This window comes from Bubalus bubalis, chromosome 16 (genome assembly GCF_019923935.1).
Source record: "Bubalus bubalis isolate 160015118507 breed Murrah chromosome 16, NDDB_SH_1, whole genome shotgun sequence".
NCBI classification, from domain to species: Eukaryota; Metazoa; Chordata; class Mammalia; order Artiodactyla; family Bovidae; genus Bubalus; species Bubalus bubalis.
This window is the reverse complement of record NC_059172.1, coordinates 70,019,805-70,038,326: the sequence shown is the minus strand read 5'-3', so window position 1 is coordinate 70,038,326 and position 18,522 is coordinate 70,019,805. Positions and strand designations below refer to the sequence as shown.

At 37.9% G+C, this 18,522-nt stretch overlaps 2 protein-coding genes across 8 annotated transcripts in view; one reads left to right on the top strand and one right to left on the bottom strand.

The window, feature by feature from the left end:
- Positions 1 to 6,853, bottom strand: part of KDM4D (lysine demethylase 4D) — a 31,423-nt gene extending 24,570 nt beyond the window's left edge. Inside the window, exons 1-4 of one of the 5 annotated variants that reach the window (XR_006640102.1) lie at positions 6,450 to 6,853; positions 6,051 to 6,292; positions 4,384 to 4,477; positions 3,305 to 3,759 (exon numbers count right to left, since the gene is read on the bottom strand). The gene's annotated coding sequence lies outside the window, so the exon portion shown is untranslated. Of the gene's footprint in view, positions 1 to 3,304; positions 4,478 to 6,050; positions 6,293 to 6,422 lie in introns of those variants that run through there. The other 4 variants (XR_006545423.2, XR_006545422.2, XM_025266972.3 and 1 more) reach the window with 4 other exon arrangements.
- CWC15 (CWC15 spliceosome associated protein homolog) lies at positions 6,483 to 15,127 on the top strand. Of its 3 annotated transcripts, none has more exons than XM_006064931.4 (7): positions 6,483 to 6,628; positions 7,947 to 8,085; positions 8,691 to 8,803; positions 9,388 to 9,476; positions 10,536 to 10,649; positions 13,504 to 13,622; positions 14,668 to 15,127. In XM_006064931.4, the coding sequence occupies exons 2-7, from the start codon at positions 7,955 to 7,957 to the stop codon at positions 14,795 to 14,797; spliced, it is 696 nt and encodes a 231-aa protein (XP_006064993.1). In that variant the 5' UTR covers positions 6,483 to 6,628; positions 7,947 to 7,954; the 3' UTR covers positions 14,798 to 15,127. The 3 variants fall into 3 exon arrangements, with proteins under 3 accessions (XP_006064993.1, XP_006064995.1, XP_006064994.1); XM_006064933.4 differs by having other exon boundaries at positions 6,565 to 6,661; XM_006064932.4 differs by lacking the exon at positions 6,483 to 6,628 and adding an exon at positions 6,851 to 7,160.
- Positions 15,128 to 18,522: the final 3,395 nt, after the last annotated feature.

The following is an 18,522-nucleotide window of genomic DNA, read 5'->3' as shown; positions in this document are numbered from 1 at the left end:
GAAAGGAAAATAAAAGGCTAATCTCACTGATGGGCACAGATGCAAAAGTCCTAAATACAAACTGAGTAAACTGATCCCTACAATATATTCATCATGACCAAGATGGGTTGATTCCAGGAATGAAAGGTTAGTTGATACTTAAATAAATAAATATAATAACACATACTAAGATTAAAAAATAATCTTATTAGATGCAAAGAAGTATTTGATAAAATCTGCCATTCATTTAGCAAACTATAAATTGTCGGGAAATTTCTAATTGAATAAAGTGCATCTACCCCAAACCTTCAGTAAACATCACACTTAGTAATTAAAAGTTCAAAGTTTTCTCTTTCAAAGCAGGAAAAAGACAAGGATGCCTGTGACCAGCTGTTTTATTCAGTATATCCTGGATGTCTTATGCAATGAAAGAAAGCAGGAAAAAAAGGGAAGGGAGGAGGGGGAGAAACAAAGCTGTTGTCATTCCTAGAAATGACTTATGTAAAAAATCCAAAAGATCTATGAATGAACTATCTTAGTTAATAAAAGAGCTTAGAACAGTCTCAACTTAAAACAGCAATATATGAAAACAATTATCTCTATATATACACCAGCAACTAACAATTAGACAACTAAAATTTAAGAAAGATGGCATTTACAATAGCATTAAAAATTAAACAGTATCTAAGGCTAAAGCTAACAAAAATTTGCAAGACTTCTATGAAGATAATATAAATTTACTTAAGGGAACTTAAAGAAGACTTAAATAAATGGAAAAGACATAACCTGATAATAGATTTGAAGACTCAATTTTGTAAACATCAGGTTTTAAACTTATCTACAGATTCAACATTATCCCAATCAAAATCCCAGAAGTATTTCATAGAATAAGACAACTTAAATTTTAAAGTGCAAAAGGCAGAGAATAGCAAAGCACTCATAAAAGAAGGACAAGGTGAGAAGACTTGCTTTATCAGATTCTAAGACTCTTCTATTATACCATATACAAAAATGAATTCCTGGTAGAACTGTGAAAGGCCCAAGTATAAAATTTTCAGAAGATAATATCCGAGAATATCAATGTAATCTCAAAGTAGGGAAGAATTTTTTAACCAAGAAATACCATGCACTAAGCAAAAAGGAAAAAAAATTAATAAATTGAAATTCCCTGGTATTTATATGTTAAAATATACCAAAAAGCCAAATGCAATAAGCATAAATGTCTATACACATATTGTTTCTGTGTATCAATGTTGTTAATTTGGAGTTCATTTCCTAGTGGATTTCTGTGATGCAATAAGATGCCTATCTTTGTGTCCTTGTTAATGATACACTACTTAAAGAATGCTTTTGATAATATTGCTACATAAAGCTCCTTGTGAAAAAGAATGAAAAATTTATGTAAATTTTTACATAAAGTTTTACATTGCTTATTTTACAATTTATGTAAAATAAGTGACAGAGAACTGTTGCCCAAAGTATTAAGAACGCACAGAAATCAATAAGAAAAAAACATTTCGACAGACTGAACAGACACCTCATAAAAGAAATCCAAATGAACAATAAACATATGAAAGGTAATTAGTACTCAAGGAAATGCAAATTAAGACCCCACTAAGATTATCACTATGCACTCACCAGATGAGCTAAAATTGAAAAGTTGGACAATATCAAGTGTACAGTATCAAGTGGGATTATGGGACAAGGAGAATTCTTATCTTGATGACGGGATTATATATATATGAAAAGTATACACATACAGCTCTGCACATTTCCAAGAATGTTCAAGGTGGCATTATTTATAACACACTGAAAACATAACCATTAAAATGTTATAGGATGCATTTTTATGCAGTGAAATTCTATATAGCACAGTTACACATAATAGACATTAAGGAACAAAACACCAAAGAACATATATGATTCACTTATATAAAGTTAAAAAACTGGCAAGATTAAATACTATCATTTAAAGATAATACATAGGCATTTATTGAAATTTATTCAGGGACTTTATACTTGATTAAATTTTGTACATATTCATTGTTTATCAAAAAGAATGTGTATTCTCTTTTTTGGTTAAATGATTTTACATATAAATATAAATGCAATATATAAATATATTTATATTTATATTACATATAAATGCAATATATAAATATATATGCATATATAAATGCAATAAGCATATATTCTACACACAATCTTCTGTGTATCAATGTTAATTTGTTGTTAATCTTAGATAAATATAAATGCAATATATAAATACATATGCATATATAAATGCAATAAGCATATATTCTACGCACAATCTTCTGTGTATCAATGTTAATTTGTTAATATCTTAGATATCTGTGATGCAATATGATGTCCATATAAGTGTCCTTGTTAATGCTACACTAAAGAATACTTTTTATAATTAATATTGCTACATAAAGTTCTTTATTGTTGTTGCTTAGAATTTGCCTGGCATATCTTTTTCTAGCCTTTATTTTCTATATTTTAGTTGTTTGACTGTTTCTTAATGTTTGTTTTTAATTGTTTAATTAATAACAGACTGGCTAGCTAGTGAAGCAGCAAAGTGCTCAGATTAAGTAAGAGGTGATTCAGCTATAATATGGTCCAGTAATCTAGTCTGGACCCTCAGCAAATTTCATCTTGAGGTTACTGCTGGGAAAGCATCTCTCTGGTATCCAAAGCATGTGCATTTAAAAACAGGATTTTGTTGATAGAAAGTAAGCTTATTTTTCTATTCCTTTCACTTTTCAAAACAGGTTGGAGCAATAACTTTTTATAAAAACAAGTCATTTTCAGATTATTTATATTACTTTATTTTTTAAATGTAATTTTTTACATTTTTGATATTATTACATTGATATTTTTATTTTTGAAATGTGATTTCTAACTTCTGACCACTAGGTTTTTTCCTTCATTTTCAAGCAAAAGTTTAACACTTTGTGGGCTGGTAACTTTGTAAATGAGAGGGTTTACTAGAATTGAGGAAGAGAAGGGAAGTTTGATTGAATTAGATCTGTGATCCAATTAGGGGTGGGCTGATTGAATTAAAATTCTGATAGTACTTATACAGCCTGTTAATCACTTGATTTTTCATTTAGAGATTCTTTCCTAAAAACAACGTTTTTCTGGGTCTTGGTGTATCTTCACTTTAAATCTGGATTTCAGACTAGCAGAATAAAAATTACTTTTTTCTCCTTTAAAGTATAAGGACATATAAAGATTAAGGTAATAACTTTTTGCAGCAAATGTGAGTTTTTTTTTTTTCTGTTAAAACTCGTTCACTCACTCTCTCATGCATTCATTCATTTGGAAAACATTTATGTGCACCTATTGGTGCCAGGCACTGTTTTAGGGAAGGCTGCAGGGATCTGGACCCAGAGCACAAGGGAGAGAATTAGCGTTCCCTAACAGTGAATTCCCTGGTGGCTCAGACAGTAAAAGCGTCTGTCTACAGTGCGGGAGACCCTGGGTTGGGAAGATCCCCTGGAGAAGGAAATGGCAATCCACTCCAGGACTATTGCCTGGAAAATCCCATGGACAGAGGAGCCTGGCAGGCTGCAGTCCATGGGGTGGCAAAGAGTCGGACACGACTGAGCAACTTCACTTTCACTTTCAACAGTGTGTTCACCTCTTCCAATACACAGAAAGCTCAATGTAAGGACACAGTCAAAAGCAGCTCAGTACATCTGCTGAGGAGAGATGAGGAGTCTTCTGAGAAAAAGAGCTTCTATTTTCTCAGGGAAGTCAGATGATTATCCATTCCTGGGAAACAAAATGAAGGAAAGAAGGATGGAATAGGTGTGTAGATTTGAAGAAAGGGGAATGTGGCAAATTATAATATTGCAGAGTGGGAAAACAAGCAATTAGGAGAGTGTAAGAGGATTGCTGGGTAGAATAAACGGCTCACCTAAATTTTTGTGTAAATGGGTTTAAAATGAGGATTCTTGGTTATGTATGCTTTTTGCCAGCTGAATGGGCGAATTAGGTTTTTAAGTTAATCTTACTTTATCTAATATTTTCAAGTCATTTAAATAAAAAAATTTTAGAGTTTTGGATTTTCACTAATATTTTAAAATTATTTAAGCAAACTTTTTAGTTTCTTTTCCTTATTAATACTTTCAGACCATTTAGGCTAAAGCTTTTAATTTTGTGGGCTAATTATATTTAAGTTGGTGTTAATGAAACTACAGGGGTGGTTATACAATCATGGTTGGCGACCAAAAGATTATGTGGTTGAATGGGAGACAAATGAATCCGGGTGACTGACTTGGGGCTGATAAGTTGGAATATATTAATAAAAAACCAGGAGTGTTTTCTATATTTGTGTCACCACCTTGCCATTTACGTCATTCCTCCACTTCATTCATTCATTCAACAGATACTTACTCAGCACCTATTATGTGCCAAGCACTGTTCTACATGCAGAGGATACACCAGTGAACAAGAGAGACAAGGTTTCTGCTTTCCTGGAACTTATGTTCTAATACAGGAAGATAGACAATAATAATAAAAATATTATTAATAATAATAAACGTTTAGCAAATATTGTTTGCTGAGAATTTTAAGCACTAGTATTAATTCACTTAATTCTTATAACATTATGAGGTGGAAACTAGAATTATTCCCATTTAATACATGAGGAAACTGAGGGCACAGAAAGGGTAAATATCTTGCCTGAAGTTAGTTAGGAAAGGGCAGATCTAGATTTCAGAACCAAAACAGGCTGGCTATAGGTTCCTTTCTCTTAATGACTTTGCTATGCTGCCTCTCAGACAAGAAACAAGGAAATAAACAATGAAACAATAAATTCAGAAGTGTTTAGTTAACATAGGGTGATGTGATGCTATTTGTGTACTGGCGGGATGGGGGTGTAGATGTCAGGGGAAACCCGAGGAGGTCGTCTTTGAGTTGAAACTTGAAGAACGGTAATACTGAGGCACATACGACAGAGAAAAGCTAGTGCAAAGAAATCTTGTTTGTGAAACAGACACGCAGTGTTGCCTGCGGCTAGAGCTGTAGGACGATGATCAGAAGAGAAGCCAGGAGGTAGGTAGGAACCAAACCCTAAGAACTCTCGGGTCAGGTCACATTAAGAAATTTGATTTTCATTCTAAGTACAGTGAATTTTTATGCAGAACAGTAACACTACCTGGTTCACGATTTTAAAAGATCACTCTCACTTTTATATGCAAAGTTAACTGTGGGAGAAAAGTGGGAGCAGGAAGATCATTAGGGGACAATTACAACCAGGTAGAAAATGATGGTGGCTTGGACTGAGGCAGTGGAATGAAATTTGGGATATACTGAAAGTAGAATGGGGAAGACTTGCAAGTAAATGAGATGAGAAAAGTGAAGGAAAAGGAATTTAAGCAGGAGCCCTGGGATTCCGGTTTGAGTATCTAGCCTGATGATAGTAGTGTCCTTTACCGAGATGTGGCAGGTTAGAAGAGTAATTTAATACCTTTAGTAAGAAAAATCAAGATTAGCAACTTGAATTTTATGAGGGAAGGGACTTTTTCTAATGCTTTGTTTCATTTAAAGTTCAAAGAAAGAGTTCTGGGGGCGTGTGGGGGGGGGGGGGAAGCTTTTTTCTGTTCGATGTTATGAGCTCTTTACATTTGAAACTAAGGTCGGGGGAGTTGAATTTTCATTTGTTTAACAAATATTTACTGAGCACCTACTGTGGCCAAGGATTATGTGATTAGATACCAAGTTGAACTAAAAAGGCAAACAAAATCCATGCTCCCAGAGGGCTTTTGGTGGAGGAAGGAGTTAGGACGATTGGTGATTTTTTAATTTTCCTGTTCGTTACCTTATGAAAACTTCACCTAACTCATGAGTAGCCATCTTACAATAGTAACTGCGTCTAGGGCTCCTGGCAGTTGGGCCACCGTTCTAAACGTTCAATGTCGGTTAGTATACAAATGAATCTCGATAAATAGTGACACCTCCCCTCCCACTATAACTTCGGCTTTTTTAAAAAGTAAAAATTTTAACGAACGTTACGAATACAACCTTGGTTGTGAAGACTAATATTTTTGCAGGAATGGTACCTTTATAAAGATCGTGGTTGCCCCCGTACATATTTGTTCTTTCTTCATATCCAATTAAATGCAAATACTACTTTCCGTAGCCCAACTCTCTAGGCTTGTTGGGTCTAGCTCAGGAGAAAGGAAGCAGGAGCCGTTGGATTTAAACAGTTTGGTGTAATCCTTTTCTATGCTCTCTCGCTAGCCGGGGACTTGATGTCGGCTACCCGGGGCTCTCCGTTCACGCAGTACCGGAATGAAGGAATCTGGGAGGGGGTCAGAAAAGGAAAAGACGGAAGAGACATTAATTGGCTCCCGAAGCTACAAAACGACGTTCAGGGTCTACTCTAAAGCACTGATTTCAAACGCCCGCCCCCTGGGCCGTTTCAGCCCCACCCCTTGCGTCGTCACTTCGACTTCCACCTTGGTCTCCGCTAATTGGTCCTTGTGTCCGCGGGGCGGCTGAAGAGCTTGGGGTTTGCTTCCGGGTCTTGGGCTTTTTTTTTTTTTTTTTGGCCGCGGGTGCAGAGGTTTCTGGGAGCGGAGAGTCATGATGGCGTCTGTATGATCTCCGGAGGCAGCGGCATCGGAGTTCGGCCAAAGTGAGCGGCAAGAGGAAAGCACACTGTGGGTTGGTCCGTAAGGGGCAGTTGGCGGCGGAGGCAGAGAGCCCGGTGCGGGCCCTGGAGGCGCCAGAGTTCCAGACGAGGAAAGTCGAGTGTGGGTGGGACCGGAAAGGGGCAGTTGGGGGCGGAGGCAGAGAATCCAGTGCAGACCGAGCGGGCCCCAGAGGGGCCGGACAGGGAAAGCGGCCTATGGGCGGTGCCGGAAAGGGCAGCTGGGAGCGGAGTCAGCTAACCCGGTTTAGGCCGTGGAGGCCCAGGAGCTGCCGGTGGGGAGGGCCGGCTGTCAGTGGGGCCGGAAGGGGCAGCTGGGGGCGGAGTCAGAGAGCCCGTAAAGGCGGAGGAGGCGGCGGAGCTGCGCTCTAGTGGTGGGGCTCCGCGCCTAGCGAGCGTGTCTCTGGTCTCCGGCCGGCCGCCGAGAGCGCAGCGCCAAGGCATCTTTGCGGAGGGCCACCCCTCGCCCCCTGGGATAGGGGTGAAGAGTCAGCGAGTTCCCTGTGACAGCCCGGAGGTGAACTCCCCGCCCCAGGGATGACTGTCTTTGGGGGGAGGCGGCGGTGCTCCCCAGCGGCCTGCAACGCTGTTTCTGTCTCTGGATACATCCCTCTCCCTTTTTTTTTTTTCCCGGAAAATCTAGAGAAGTATATCATTTCCCCCAGTTTCCCCCTGACACTTGCTTTTCTGACGCTTGAGGATGTTTCAGTAACCACAAACGGGTCCCTAATTTTTGGTTATTAGAGTCATTTGAGGGTGGGCTCTTGTGTTTCCAGCATTTCTTAAATTGTAACTTGGAAAAGATCTGATTTATATTATGTTGGCTGCTGCTGGAGGAAATTTGATCAACAAAAGATTGTTGGAGATATTTGCCTATGTAACTGTCATTGAAGTTTAACACACTTTTTTCCTAGAACACTCAGTAACTTTGTTGGTGATTTTTTTTTTTTTAAGATGTCTTTGCTTTTGTAGTTGTTAGCCTGTTTTGCTGTGTGAGGTTTAGTTGAAATGAGAGTAAGGAGTCTGGTGGCATGAGGTTGAGTGGAGATGTTTAAAACTCAGACATGGCTGTACTGTATTTTACAAGGGTTTTGATGTGTCAAGTCTCCTGATTTAATAACCTTTTGAGGAATATCCCCATTTCACAGATGACAGAAACTTAAACTTGGTGGATTGCCAGGGGTCACAGATGTTTGAGGGAATGAGCTAGGGAAATTATTTCACAAGGATGGATATAGATTAATGCTTTTCAAAATGAGAGTTTGTCATATTGAAAATAACTTGGCGCTGTTTTTCTTCAAAGCATAAAAGATGACAACAGCAGCTCGGCCAACTTTTGAACCTGCAAGAGGTGGAAGAGGAAAAGGTGAGGGTGATTTGAGCCAGCTCTCAAAGCAGTATTCAAGCAGAGACCTACCCTCTCATACAAAGATAAAATATAGGTAATGAAGCCTTTGATTTTTTCTTTCACAAGCAAGACCAAATCTGTTAAATGATATAGTCATGAGATAGCGTGTTTGGGTTATTCTCACTCAAGTTATCTATTTTCATAGGAGTAGAATGTAGTAGTGTTTCTGACACCCAAAATTATGCTCCATGATTTTAAGATGCTACCAGATATTCCTTAAGTAGAAATTCCAGTTAACCAGGAATTTCTGTATGTCGATTGAACAATGACTAATAATACATTCTCTCAGGAGGAACAAGCACTATCAATACTGATCAGTATGAGATTAAAAGTGTTGCTGTAACAAGCCCTGAGTTAGCATACTAACAAAAAGTAAAGGTGTTTTGATCAACCCGCTGCCTTACTATGGGAAAGTATGTTGATTTAGTTTGAGGTTCTTAAAGGTTGTTGATTTAGTTTGAGGTTTTTGACATCACGGGATGCCTCTTAGTAACCTTCGGATAATGATTTTGTTGATTCCCCTAGTGGAGTTTTCTGCTTCAGGGACTCAGGATGAAGTTGTGTTTCTTGAATTGTGTTCCATTACTACAGCCGTGTGTTTTTTAGAAGTGACTTTGCCTTGTCTTGTTACTACTTTAGACAGACCACTCAGGATGCCCCTGAAGAGGTTCGAAACCGTGACTTCAGGAGAGAGTTGGAGGAGAGAGAGAGAGCTGCTGCAAGAGAAAAAAACAGAGATCGGCCAACCCGAGGTACCAATATTATCTTAGACATGTCTTTCGTAACATTATGTTGACAGTAGTTTTTCTTTTCATGTGGTGATAGGAATGGATTATTATTTTTGTTTGTTTGTTTGCTTTTAAATGTGGGGTGAGAGCTATAGCAGTTTCTTTAAAGATTAGATTGGATTGGATTGGATTAGAGATGATAATGAAATTGATACCAATGTCATCTTTTTATGTTTCTGTTTTAGAAAGAGCTAGGGGATATTTAGCAACTGTTATTTCAATTCAGATTAAGGAGTTTTTGACTATTTACAGCAGCCAGACTTCTTAAGGCCCCATGGTTTCTGTCTTTGAAATTCTTCCATTTTTATTCCTAGCATGTGTAAACTATATCTTAAATTTCCTTAGGCTACAGTTCCCATACTAAAATCAATACATTTGTTAACTCATTCAGCAAATATTTGTCAAGGACTTATTTGCCTGCCACTGTTGTTATAATCCTTACTGTCATGTTTAAGACCTAAAAGCTCTTTGTGCCTGCAAGTCCCTAAAATGTTACAGGAAATGCAGGATTTGATTCAGTGAGTTAACTAATGTTTGTGTTCTCCCAGAACATACAACCTCCTCTTCAGTGTCAAAGAAGCCTCGATTGGACCAGATTCCTGCTGCCAACCTTGATGCAGATGATCCACTAACAGATGTATGTTTCCTTCTTCCTCTTATCTCCATGTAGTAATTTACTTACCATTTTTCTGAAATACTTTTTTATTCTTTTAGCTTTAAGAAGCAATTTGCATTTACGTACTATTATTCAGTTACAGCTCTGACTTCAGTGCTAAACCTTATAGTCTATTTTAAAACAAAGAAAGCATTATCTTGTTAATCAGATTTCAAGTTTGATCTCTGGAGAGCCAGAAAGGTGTGCTTCCCTAAAAAATAATTCCTGGTATTAAACCATGAAATTGGCTAGCTCTACCTCTTTAGACTGGGCTCTTCATCAGTAGCATCCCCTCCAGTGAACATAGGGACCTTTCCATATTCTCAACCAGTGATGCCCCTTCCACATGTTCAGTGATGCTCCCTCTGTGTTTAGGGAGACATGTGATCTAAGTGGAAGGCTTTTAAGGATTGGCACTTTCATTAACATTCAAATTTAGGTCCCACTAAGTTTGCAGTTTTCTATGTACAGGGAAAAGTCTTCAAGGGTAGCATCTAATTAAGCATATATGTTAGTAATTCTAGAATTGATAGACTAAATTAAAAATTAACATAGTAATTCATATAAGGAACTCAGTTTTAAGTGAGATTTAATGATTATTCATTTGAAATTATTTTACTCTGAGAATTTAACACCCTTTTTTGTACTTTCAATTATCCTTATTTCCTTGTTGTTTTGAGCAATATAAAACTATTTTGACCCTCAAAGTATGTAGTTAGTGTGTATCAGTATAAAATGTTCTTTTTCTAGTTTTACAAATATTTTCATAAATAAATCCTTGTTCATGTAAATTTGAAAGATACTATTTGCTGCTATAATGTCTAAAATACATTTTAAAATACATTTTAGTAAGTAGTCATAAGCTACTTCTGAGGTTTTATTTTACTTTTTGTTTGGTTGCTGATTCTAATTGTATTTAGCTACATTTACCTTTCCCAGGGAAAATTCCTGCTCCAAAGATTCGATAAGTGCCATTTTTATGGAAAACATATGACTTATGCCTTATGTCTAACCTCCCGGGCCATCACCATTCTTTTCTAGGAGGAAGATGAAGATGAAGATTTTGAAGAGGAGAGTGATGATGACGATACTGCAGCTCTTCTTGCAGAGCTGGAAAAAATCAAAAAAGAAAGAGCTGAAGAGCAGGCCAGGAAGGTAAAACCAACATATTAAATGTTTTTTACATCTTCGCCCATAAACTATAGTAGAAATGTTTTTTAATTTAAGTAGTAGCAATTATATCAGAAATCATCCTTGCCAGGTCTAGATATTACAGCACCTGTAGGTCTATAAATCTGGTAAATTCAGTGATATCCTAAGCCTCCTAGTTACATTAAAAATTCTTTTGAAATGGTTCAGACGTGCTTTAGGCCTAATCATTAAATTATTCTTCACTCATTTATTTGTTCAACAGACATTTAGTCAATGTCTATTAAGTGTCAGAAGAATCAAAGATGATTAGATGTAGTTATTACCTAGGAAGAACCCACAGATATAATGATGCCATCTTTACCTCTGTCCTTGTCTTCTGCCCCAGCCTTCTTTCCAGGTACTTGCTGAGGCTATCTGTCAATAAATTTTATGTAACCTAGCTTTTCTGAGTCCCCAGTCTCTCCATTTGGAAGGAAAGAATGTCTAACTCAAAGACAGATAAATTAAATAGGATCCATGGTATGTACCTTTATTACATAATTACCCATAGTAGTAACAATAGTAGTATTACCCATAGTAGTAACAATAAGAGATAAAACTTAGGAGGCAAGAGTGAGTGAGTGCACCGACCATTTCTAGACCAGTGCTAAAGGAGTTTGAACTCTGTTCCAAAGGATATGCAGAATTAGTCGGTTTCAGCAGGAGATGGTGAGGTTGGGGCTGCATTTTAGAAAGATTACTCTGGCCAAAGTGTGGAGGATGCAAGAAAGAACTGATTAGAGGCTGTTTCAACAATCCTCATATCCTGTTAGGAGACTCTTGCATGTTAGGAGTTGAATTTGAGAGACATTAACTGTCAGGGAGATTAAATTGACCAAAGAAGAGTGACCAGTTAGCTATGACAGTTCCTGGGTCTGTGTGAGTGCCATGCACTAATTCATGGAACACAGAAGGATGGGCATGTTTCGGTGGAGAGAAAAGAAATGATGAGTTATATTTGGAACATGTTGAATTTGGCACACTGTGAGACCCTCAAGTAGATCTATCTGCCTCCACTTTCAACCAGAATAGAGCAATTTTTTTTTTTTATTAAGTGGGCTTCTGTGTAAGATTTTATTTGAACCAAGAATTGCTCTGTTTAAAAAAAGGAAAAAGACTGATGTAGGTTAATGCTTGGAACCTAGGGAGGTAGAATTCATATGGATCAGAAGGGCCAGGGAAGAATTGAGAAAAGACGTAGAATTGGGGATAGGCTTTGAAGACAGCTAGAATTCAGATTAAGAATAAAAACATTAAAGATACAATTCGTGTCAAAATTTGGTATAGGATAGCAAAACTCCAAGAGAACTATCAGACCATACCTACATCTGCACACCACAAGAGGGCACTTATTCTATTCCAGATTCTTTTGGCCTTCGTAACAGCTGTGGATATAGAAAGAGACAATTAAATGCATTTGGAGCATAAACATTTCAAACAAATTCTTGGCAATTTTGCAAGATGCATCTGATTTCTTTGTACAAACATGTGTTGGTGTTTTTTGGAGTCAGATGACAGTTTTGTACCTATTTCCCTGTCTTGCTTATAGTGGCACCTCTAGTAGCTGAGGTGTTTCAAAACATTTTCAAACCAGTCAGCCTATGTTAGGGGCTGGGAAACTTTCTATAAAGGACTGCTGCTGCTACTGCTAAGTCGCTTCAGTGTCCGACTCTGTGCGACCCCATAGATGGCAGCCCACCAGGCTCCCCCGTCCCTGGGATTCTCCAGGCAAGAACACTGGAGTGGGTTGCCATTTCCTTTTCCAATACATGAAAGTGAAAAGTGACAGTGAAGTCGCTCAGTCGTGTCCGACTCTTAGCGACCCCATGGACTGCAGCCTTCCAGGCTCCTCGGTCCATGGGATTTTCCAGGCAAGAGTACTGGAGTGGGGTGCCATTTCCTTCTTCAGTGCGTGAAAGTGAAAGTGAAGTCACTCAGTCATGTCCGACTCTTCACGACCCCATGGAATGCAGCCTACCAGGCTCCTCCATCCATGGGATTTTTCAGGCAAGAGACTAGATAATAACTGTATTAGGCTTGCAGACCACATAGCTTCTGTCGCAACTTTTCAACTCAGCTGATTGGAGGATAAGCAGCCATAGGAAACATAAATGAATGAGACTGTTCCAGTAAAATTTATTTACAAAACAAGATGGTTGGATTTGAGTAAACCACAGGCTGTCCATCCTATATACCTGTGGTCATGAAACAGTGCACCTGGTACTTGAGTATGGAAAGAGTTGGCCCCTTTTTTCCCCAGTGCTACGTGTGGGAGTCAACCAATAACTCTAAAGGAAATAATAGGAAACTGTTCTTGGTTAATAATAACTTGTCACCAGTCCTAGAGATGCTAGTTTACATTGTTATTGAGTCAAAAGATTATTTATTATCTGCGATATTAACCCTTCTTTAGAAATTGAGATAAATTGCTTTGCCTAATGTGTCTTTTTGATGTTTAAACATGTTCTTAAATAATTAGAATGTTTACTGATATACTCTCTAAGCAATTGTGTAATTTTGTATGTAATTCAAGAAAGAAAATATGTTTAAATAAATATGCAACTCAAGAATTTCAAAGTCAGAGACTAATGAATGATAACAAACATGAAATATTTATAATGAAAGTACCAAATTATATCAGTAGGACTTTTTTGGTATATCTTTAAAAACAAAAACAATGCTATCTTGATGCTTATCCCATCTCCCTCTAAAAATCCTAACAGTTTTTTAAAATATGAGTTATGATAATAAGATTGACGCCAGAGTTAATATAAGTAAATGAATCTTTTGCTTATGAATCTTCCCATATTGTTGACAGGAACAAGAACAAAAGGCTGAAGAAGAAAGGATTCGTATGGAAAACATTCTGAGTGGAAATCCTCTTCTTAATCTCACTGGCCCATCCCAGCCTCAGGCCAACTTCAAAGTTAAAAGAAGGTATTGTACAGTAAATAAGTTGGAGATTTTATATATATGTATACAGTACAGATTGTATATAAAATACAAGTTGTATGTGTATTTTTTTGGTTGTATTAAACTATATGGTAGTTCTACCTTGTTTGGTACAGATAGAAATGTTTGGAGGTTGAGACATCTCTTAATACGCAGATCACGCTTGACCTAGCTCTGCTCAGCTTTCCCCATTTCTCTGCGCTGCACCAGTGATGACTTGAAACACTTTTCAAAGATGCCCGTGTTCTTTGCTGATTTTCCACGTGCGGTTTCCTCTGACTTGCATACATCCACACTCACTCACATTGTATAGCCTTTCATTTGATATGTATTTATGAGAACTCATATATTGTATATGTGAGTTTGTGTTGTATATGCTAGATGATATTTTGAAATAATAGTCTTTATTTTCTCTAAAACATGTTTTTAAGCCCATCCCAGGCTGCCTGTTCGTTTGTTGTTTTTTTTTAAAGTTTATACATTATGAAAGCCAACCACGAGAGTCTTAACTAGAGTTCTGCCCTAAGCTCTTCAGCTGCTTTTTCCTTGTGGTTAATGTAGATGTGGGCCAACATATGAGCCTTAATTATTATACCCTAATAGTTTCTTCTTTTGTCCTACATTGTTAAATGGTTACAGAGTATATATAAAATCCTTAAAACTACATAATCTAACTATAGTGACTTGCCCAGTTATCCTTGAGACCTATTCATACTAATCAGGGTAGTACCAGGTGCTGCCTCTTTGTTTTAGACCTGAAAACATTAAATATTTATGCAACTTCTGCTTTTTTAACTCAAAGTTTCTTATACTGGAAGAATAATAAGAACATTGTGTGTATTTTAAAATAGGGATTACTCTTCCTGTTAAAAAAGCAAGCCAACTGCCTCTTAAAAATTACTTATTCTTTTGGGTATAATTGCAGCATCAAATGATGTGTATGTTGAGCATGAGGAAGCGTTGCAGTTCACATAATGTTTTTAGCTCTTGATACAGGTATTTTAAGATTGTTCTATTTTTCTTCTTTCAGGTGGGACGATGATGTTGTCTTCAAGAACTGTGCAAAAGGTGTAGATGATCAGAAGAAAGACAAAAGATTTGTCAATGATACGCTTCGATCTGAATTTCACAAAAAGTTCATGGAGAAATACATTAAATAGTACAGTTTTATGTGCTGAATTGAAGGCTATAAAATGTAAACGATCTGACTTCATTTTGATTTATTTTTCTCTCCCACCCCTATCTAAATTGTGTATAGGCTTCCCTAATTTTTAGTTCCAAAGTATCTTTTCCTTTATTGATTAATTACTTAATAAGGACTTGGGAATTGATTTAACCGTTTCCATCTCAATATTTCCAGTCATGTGTTTTCTCTTAAATATAGGAAAAGAAACCTTGTAATAAATATTTTTAATAATCTAAATAGCCAAATCTGTGTCCCCAACTTGTTTGTTGAAATGTATGCAGCTAGTAAAACATTGCATATTTTCTTCTGTGTGTTGTATTTCTTTGTAAACTTTTTCTCCTCATATCTCAAGTCAGTTAATTCATGATATCTCCTCTATCTTTTGAAAAGTGTGATGAAAGATTAAAGGGATTCCATTTTGGACCACTGTGTTGGTACAGAGGAGTGTTGTCAAGCAGAAAGCACCCCGAGTGCATGTGTGAGGGAGCATGGGGTACCTCTCACTTTGGGATTGCCCCTTTCTTTTCTCTCAGCCCCAGACAAGAAAGAGCTTCTTAAGTGTGCCCAGGAAGCATGTGGCATTCACCTGTGCTCTGGGTACGTAGCTGCCATGTTTCTCTTGAGTGAGAGAGAGTTGGCACACTGACACTCACTAGATGCAAAGCCTGGGAGAGTTTAACGTCAAGCAATATATGAAGTAAAACCTTTGGAAATACGAGGATATGGATACAGGAAGTGGGAGTGTTTACACAGCTGGGAAATGAAGTTTCCCTAAACCTTGGCTAGGATTTTTAAGGTTATCATTTTGATAGAAAATGTAAGACTGGGAATTGAATCTTTTACAGATAGAGACCCATTCATAGGATTCCTCTATTGTAAATGATGTTGAGCTTGGTAGGGTTAAAGGTAAAACCTTTAAAGCAAAAATAACTTGTTCTTTATCACTGGCATTTATTTAAACTCCCTTCTCTAGGATCCTCAGTGGAAGCTTGGACACAGGTTAACCTGAGTCCAGAGGAGAACTGGAATTACAGCCCAGGTCTTGACCAAGTTTATGCCTTGTGTTTTTGAGTTTTTCCCATCTGAGCAATTTACATTGATGTTTGAATACTTTGACGAGTGGGTTTTTTTTGTTTTAATTTGGCTGTGCTGGGTCCTAGTTGTGGGATCTAGTTCCCTGACGAGATCAAACCTGGGCCCCCTGCATTGGGAACATGGCGTCTTAACCACTGAACCATCAGGGAAGCCCCTTGACTAGTGTTTTTTAAAAGCCTCTCATAATACTGAAATGTTTTTATCTCCAACTTTCAATTTCTAAAGTGCCTTCACATTTTTCAATTTTCTTCATAGCAATATTTACATAGGAAGGAAATACTGGGTTATTCAAAGCTAAGGAAATTCAGGCTGAGTGATTGGATCAGTAGTAATACATGCTGGGACACATTTGAGTGCCTAAAACTATGTGAAAATGTGCTTACAGAAGTGAGAAGCATTATTTAGATTTCCAAAACTAGTTCTTGGGGTAATGGGTAAAGTCTTGAGGAAAAGAATTAGCAATTAATCATAATAAAACTTTTTAATATATAAAGGGCTTATAACTCATACCCAAGGGCCCAATTTAGGTGCATACACCCTTCTTCTGACATCCAGTTACTTCAGATAACCTATTGGAGCCCAATAGATTCAGGAAGAATCAGAGTAAAACTAATTTCAATGATTTCTTTTTCCATTTTCCTAATATTTTCCAATGTGAGACAACATTATGTAACTGGTCATAGATCAAGGACACATATAAATGGTACAGTTTCAGCTCTCAGATTTATAAAGCCAGTATCAGCCTTCCTAGCAAAAATGCCTAACATTCTCTTTGCAACACATCTTGCATAGGTGTGGCTGAGGAAACCGTCTAATCCCGCCAAGAGCCAGAACTTGGAAGCAAGATGGGCCTGAATGTGAAGCCCAGCTCTGTCACCTCGGGTTCCACTAAAGCGAACTAGGTAACATTTCCAAATGTGCTACATGCATGTAATCAACACTGCTCCCTGTAAGGCAGGCGGCGTTATTTTCTGTGTTTTATAAACAAGGAAATTGAAGTGTATAAGAGAAATTTAAAAACAAACCAAGTCATAAATTTTTAAGAGAATAAGGCCAAGATTCAAACCTTGCAGTGTCTATTTGCAGCCCATCCTTTTAACTGCTTGGAGAAGGAAAGGGAAACCCACTCCAGTGTTCTTGCCTGGAGAATCCCATGGACAGAGGAGCCTGGCAGGCTACAGTCCATGGGGATGCAAGAGCTGGACACAACTTAGCAACTAAACCACCACCACCACCTCTTAACTGCTATGCTTGACTTCCTTTTTGTGTGAAATAGCCCTTCTGACATTTCTCACCTATGAAACAGCGGTAACCAGGGTGATGAGTAAGGGGGTTTGATGGGAATCAATTTAAGGTTGAGTACCTGGCAGAGATATAGTAGGGTTCTACCCGCCTCTTCTAGCATATAGCATGGGCTGCCGATAAGTTTGAATGCCTGTTGTTTGTTCTATCATAAAAATGTGTGTGTGTGTGTGTGTGTGTGTCTGTGTTAGTCACTCATTCATGTCTGACTCTTTGCAACCTCATGTACTGTAGCCCACCAGGCTCCTTTGTCCATGGGATTCTCCAGGCAAGAATACTGGAGTGGGTTGCCATTTCCTTCTCCTACGGTTTTGAATTAAGAGGTTCTCAATTCCTTCAGTGGAGAAGGCAATGGCAACCCACTCCGGTACTCTTGCCTGGAAAATCCCACAGACGGAGGAGCCTGGTAGGCTGTAGTCCATGGGGTCACTAAGAGTCAGACACGACTGCATGACTTCACTTTCACTTTTACTTCATGCACTGGAGAAGGAAATGGTAACCCACTCCAGTGTTCTTGCCTGGAGAATCCCAGGGATGGTGGAGCCTGGTGGGCTGCCGTCTATGGGGTCGCACAGAGTCGGACACGACTGAAGTGACTTAGCAGTAGCAGGCATCTTAATGGAGGGAAGACGTGTGCTGTCCTGGGGGCCAGCACAGAGCTGTTCCCCTAATAGCTGCTTCACAGTCCTCCAGGATAAATTTCATGCAGTTTAAAGATTTAAAGGAAAAAACTAAATAAATGTACGGGTGAAAAATATGGCTAAAATAATGTGTTTGAGTTGAGATGGACTTTCTATGAATGACATTGAAAGCAGGAAATATTTTGTAAAAAGCTGAATTAATTACTTCAAAAGATTTGATAGCTCAAAGAACTTAAAATGCCAATATTATTGAATTTTCTTACTTAGCATTTTTGTTTTCTTAAGAGTTTCATAGTGACTTTCTTTTCTTCTCTATTGTCTTCATTTAAAAAAATATTTCATTATATAAGGTAAGCGGTCAAATTCTCTCTCTCTTTCCCAGAGTCTTCCAGATGGAGTAGTAGTCCCACCATGAGTGTAGTTATAGGTCAGCTTTTCATTCTTTCCCAGATAGAGTCCCCTATTTTCAGTGTCCCACGTCTACTTCCTTCTTAATTTGTGCCGCCTTTTTTTTTCATGGAGTACATTCTGAAATAACTTCCTAGGAAAGGATGAGTGAGGGGTAACATATCTGAGTCCCTTATGTAGACAGCTAGCTTTATTCTACCCACCTCACCCTCTCCCCCCGCCACACACACACACAAACCCTCAATTGATAGTT

Bases quoted from the DNA above. Each gene is read 5' to 3' on its own strand.
- CWC15 (XM_006064931.4), top strand. From the start codon at position 7,955: ATGACAACAGCAGCTCGGCCAACTTTTGAACCTGCAAGAGGTGGAAGA. The intron at 9,477-10,535 runs GTATGTTTCCTT...ATTCTTTTCTAG, and splicing joins CAGATGATCCACTAACAGAT to GAGGAAGATGAAGATGAAGA. The intron at 10,650-13,503 runs GTAAAACCAACA...TATTGTTGACAG, and splicing joins CTGAAGAGCAGGCCAGGAAG to GAACAAGAACAAAAGGCTGA.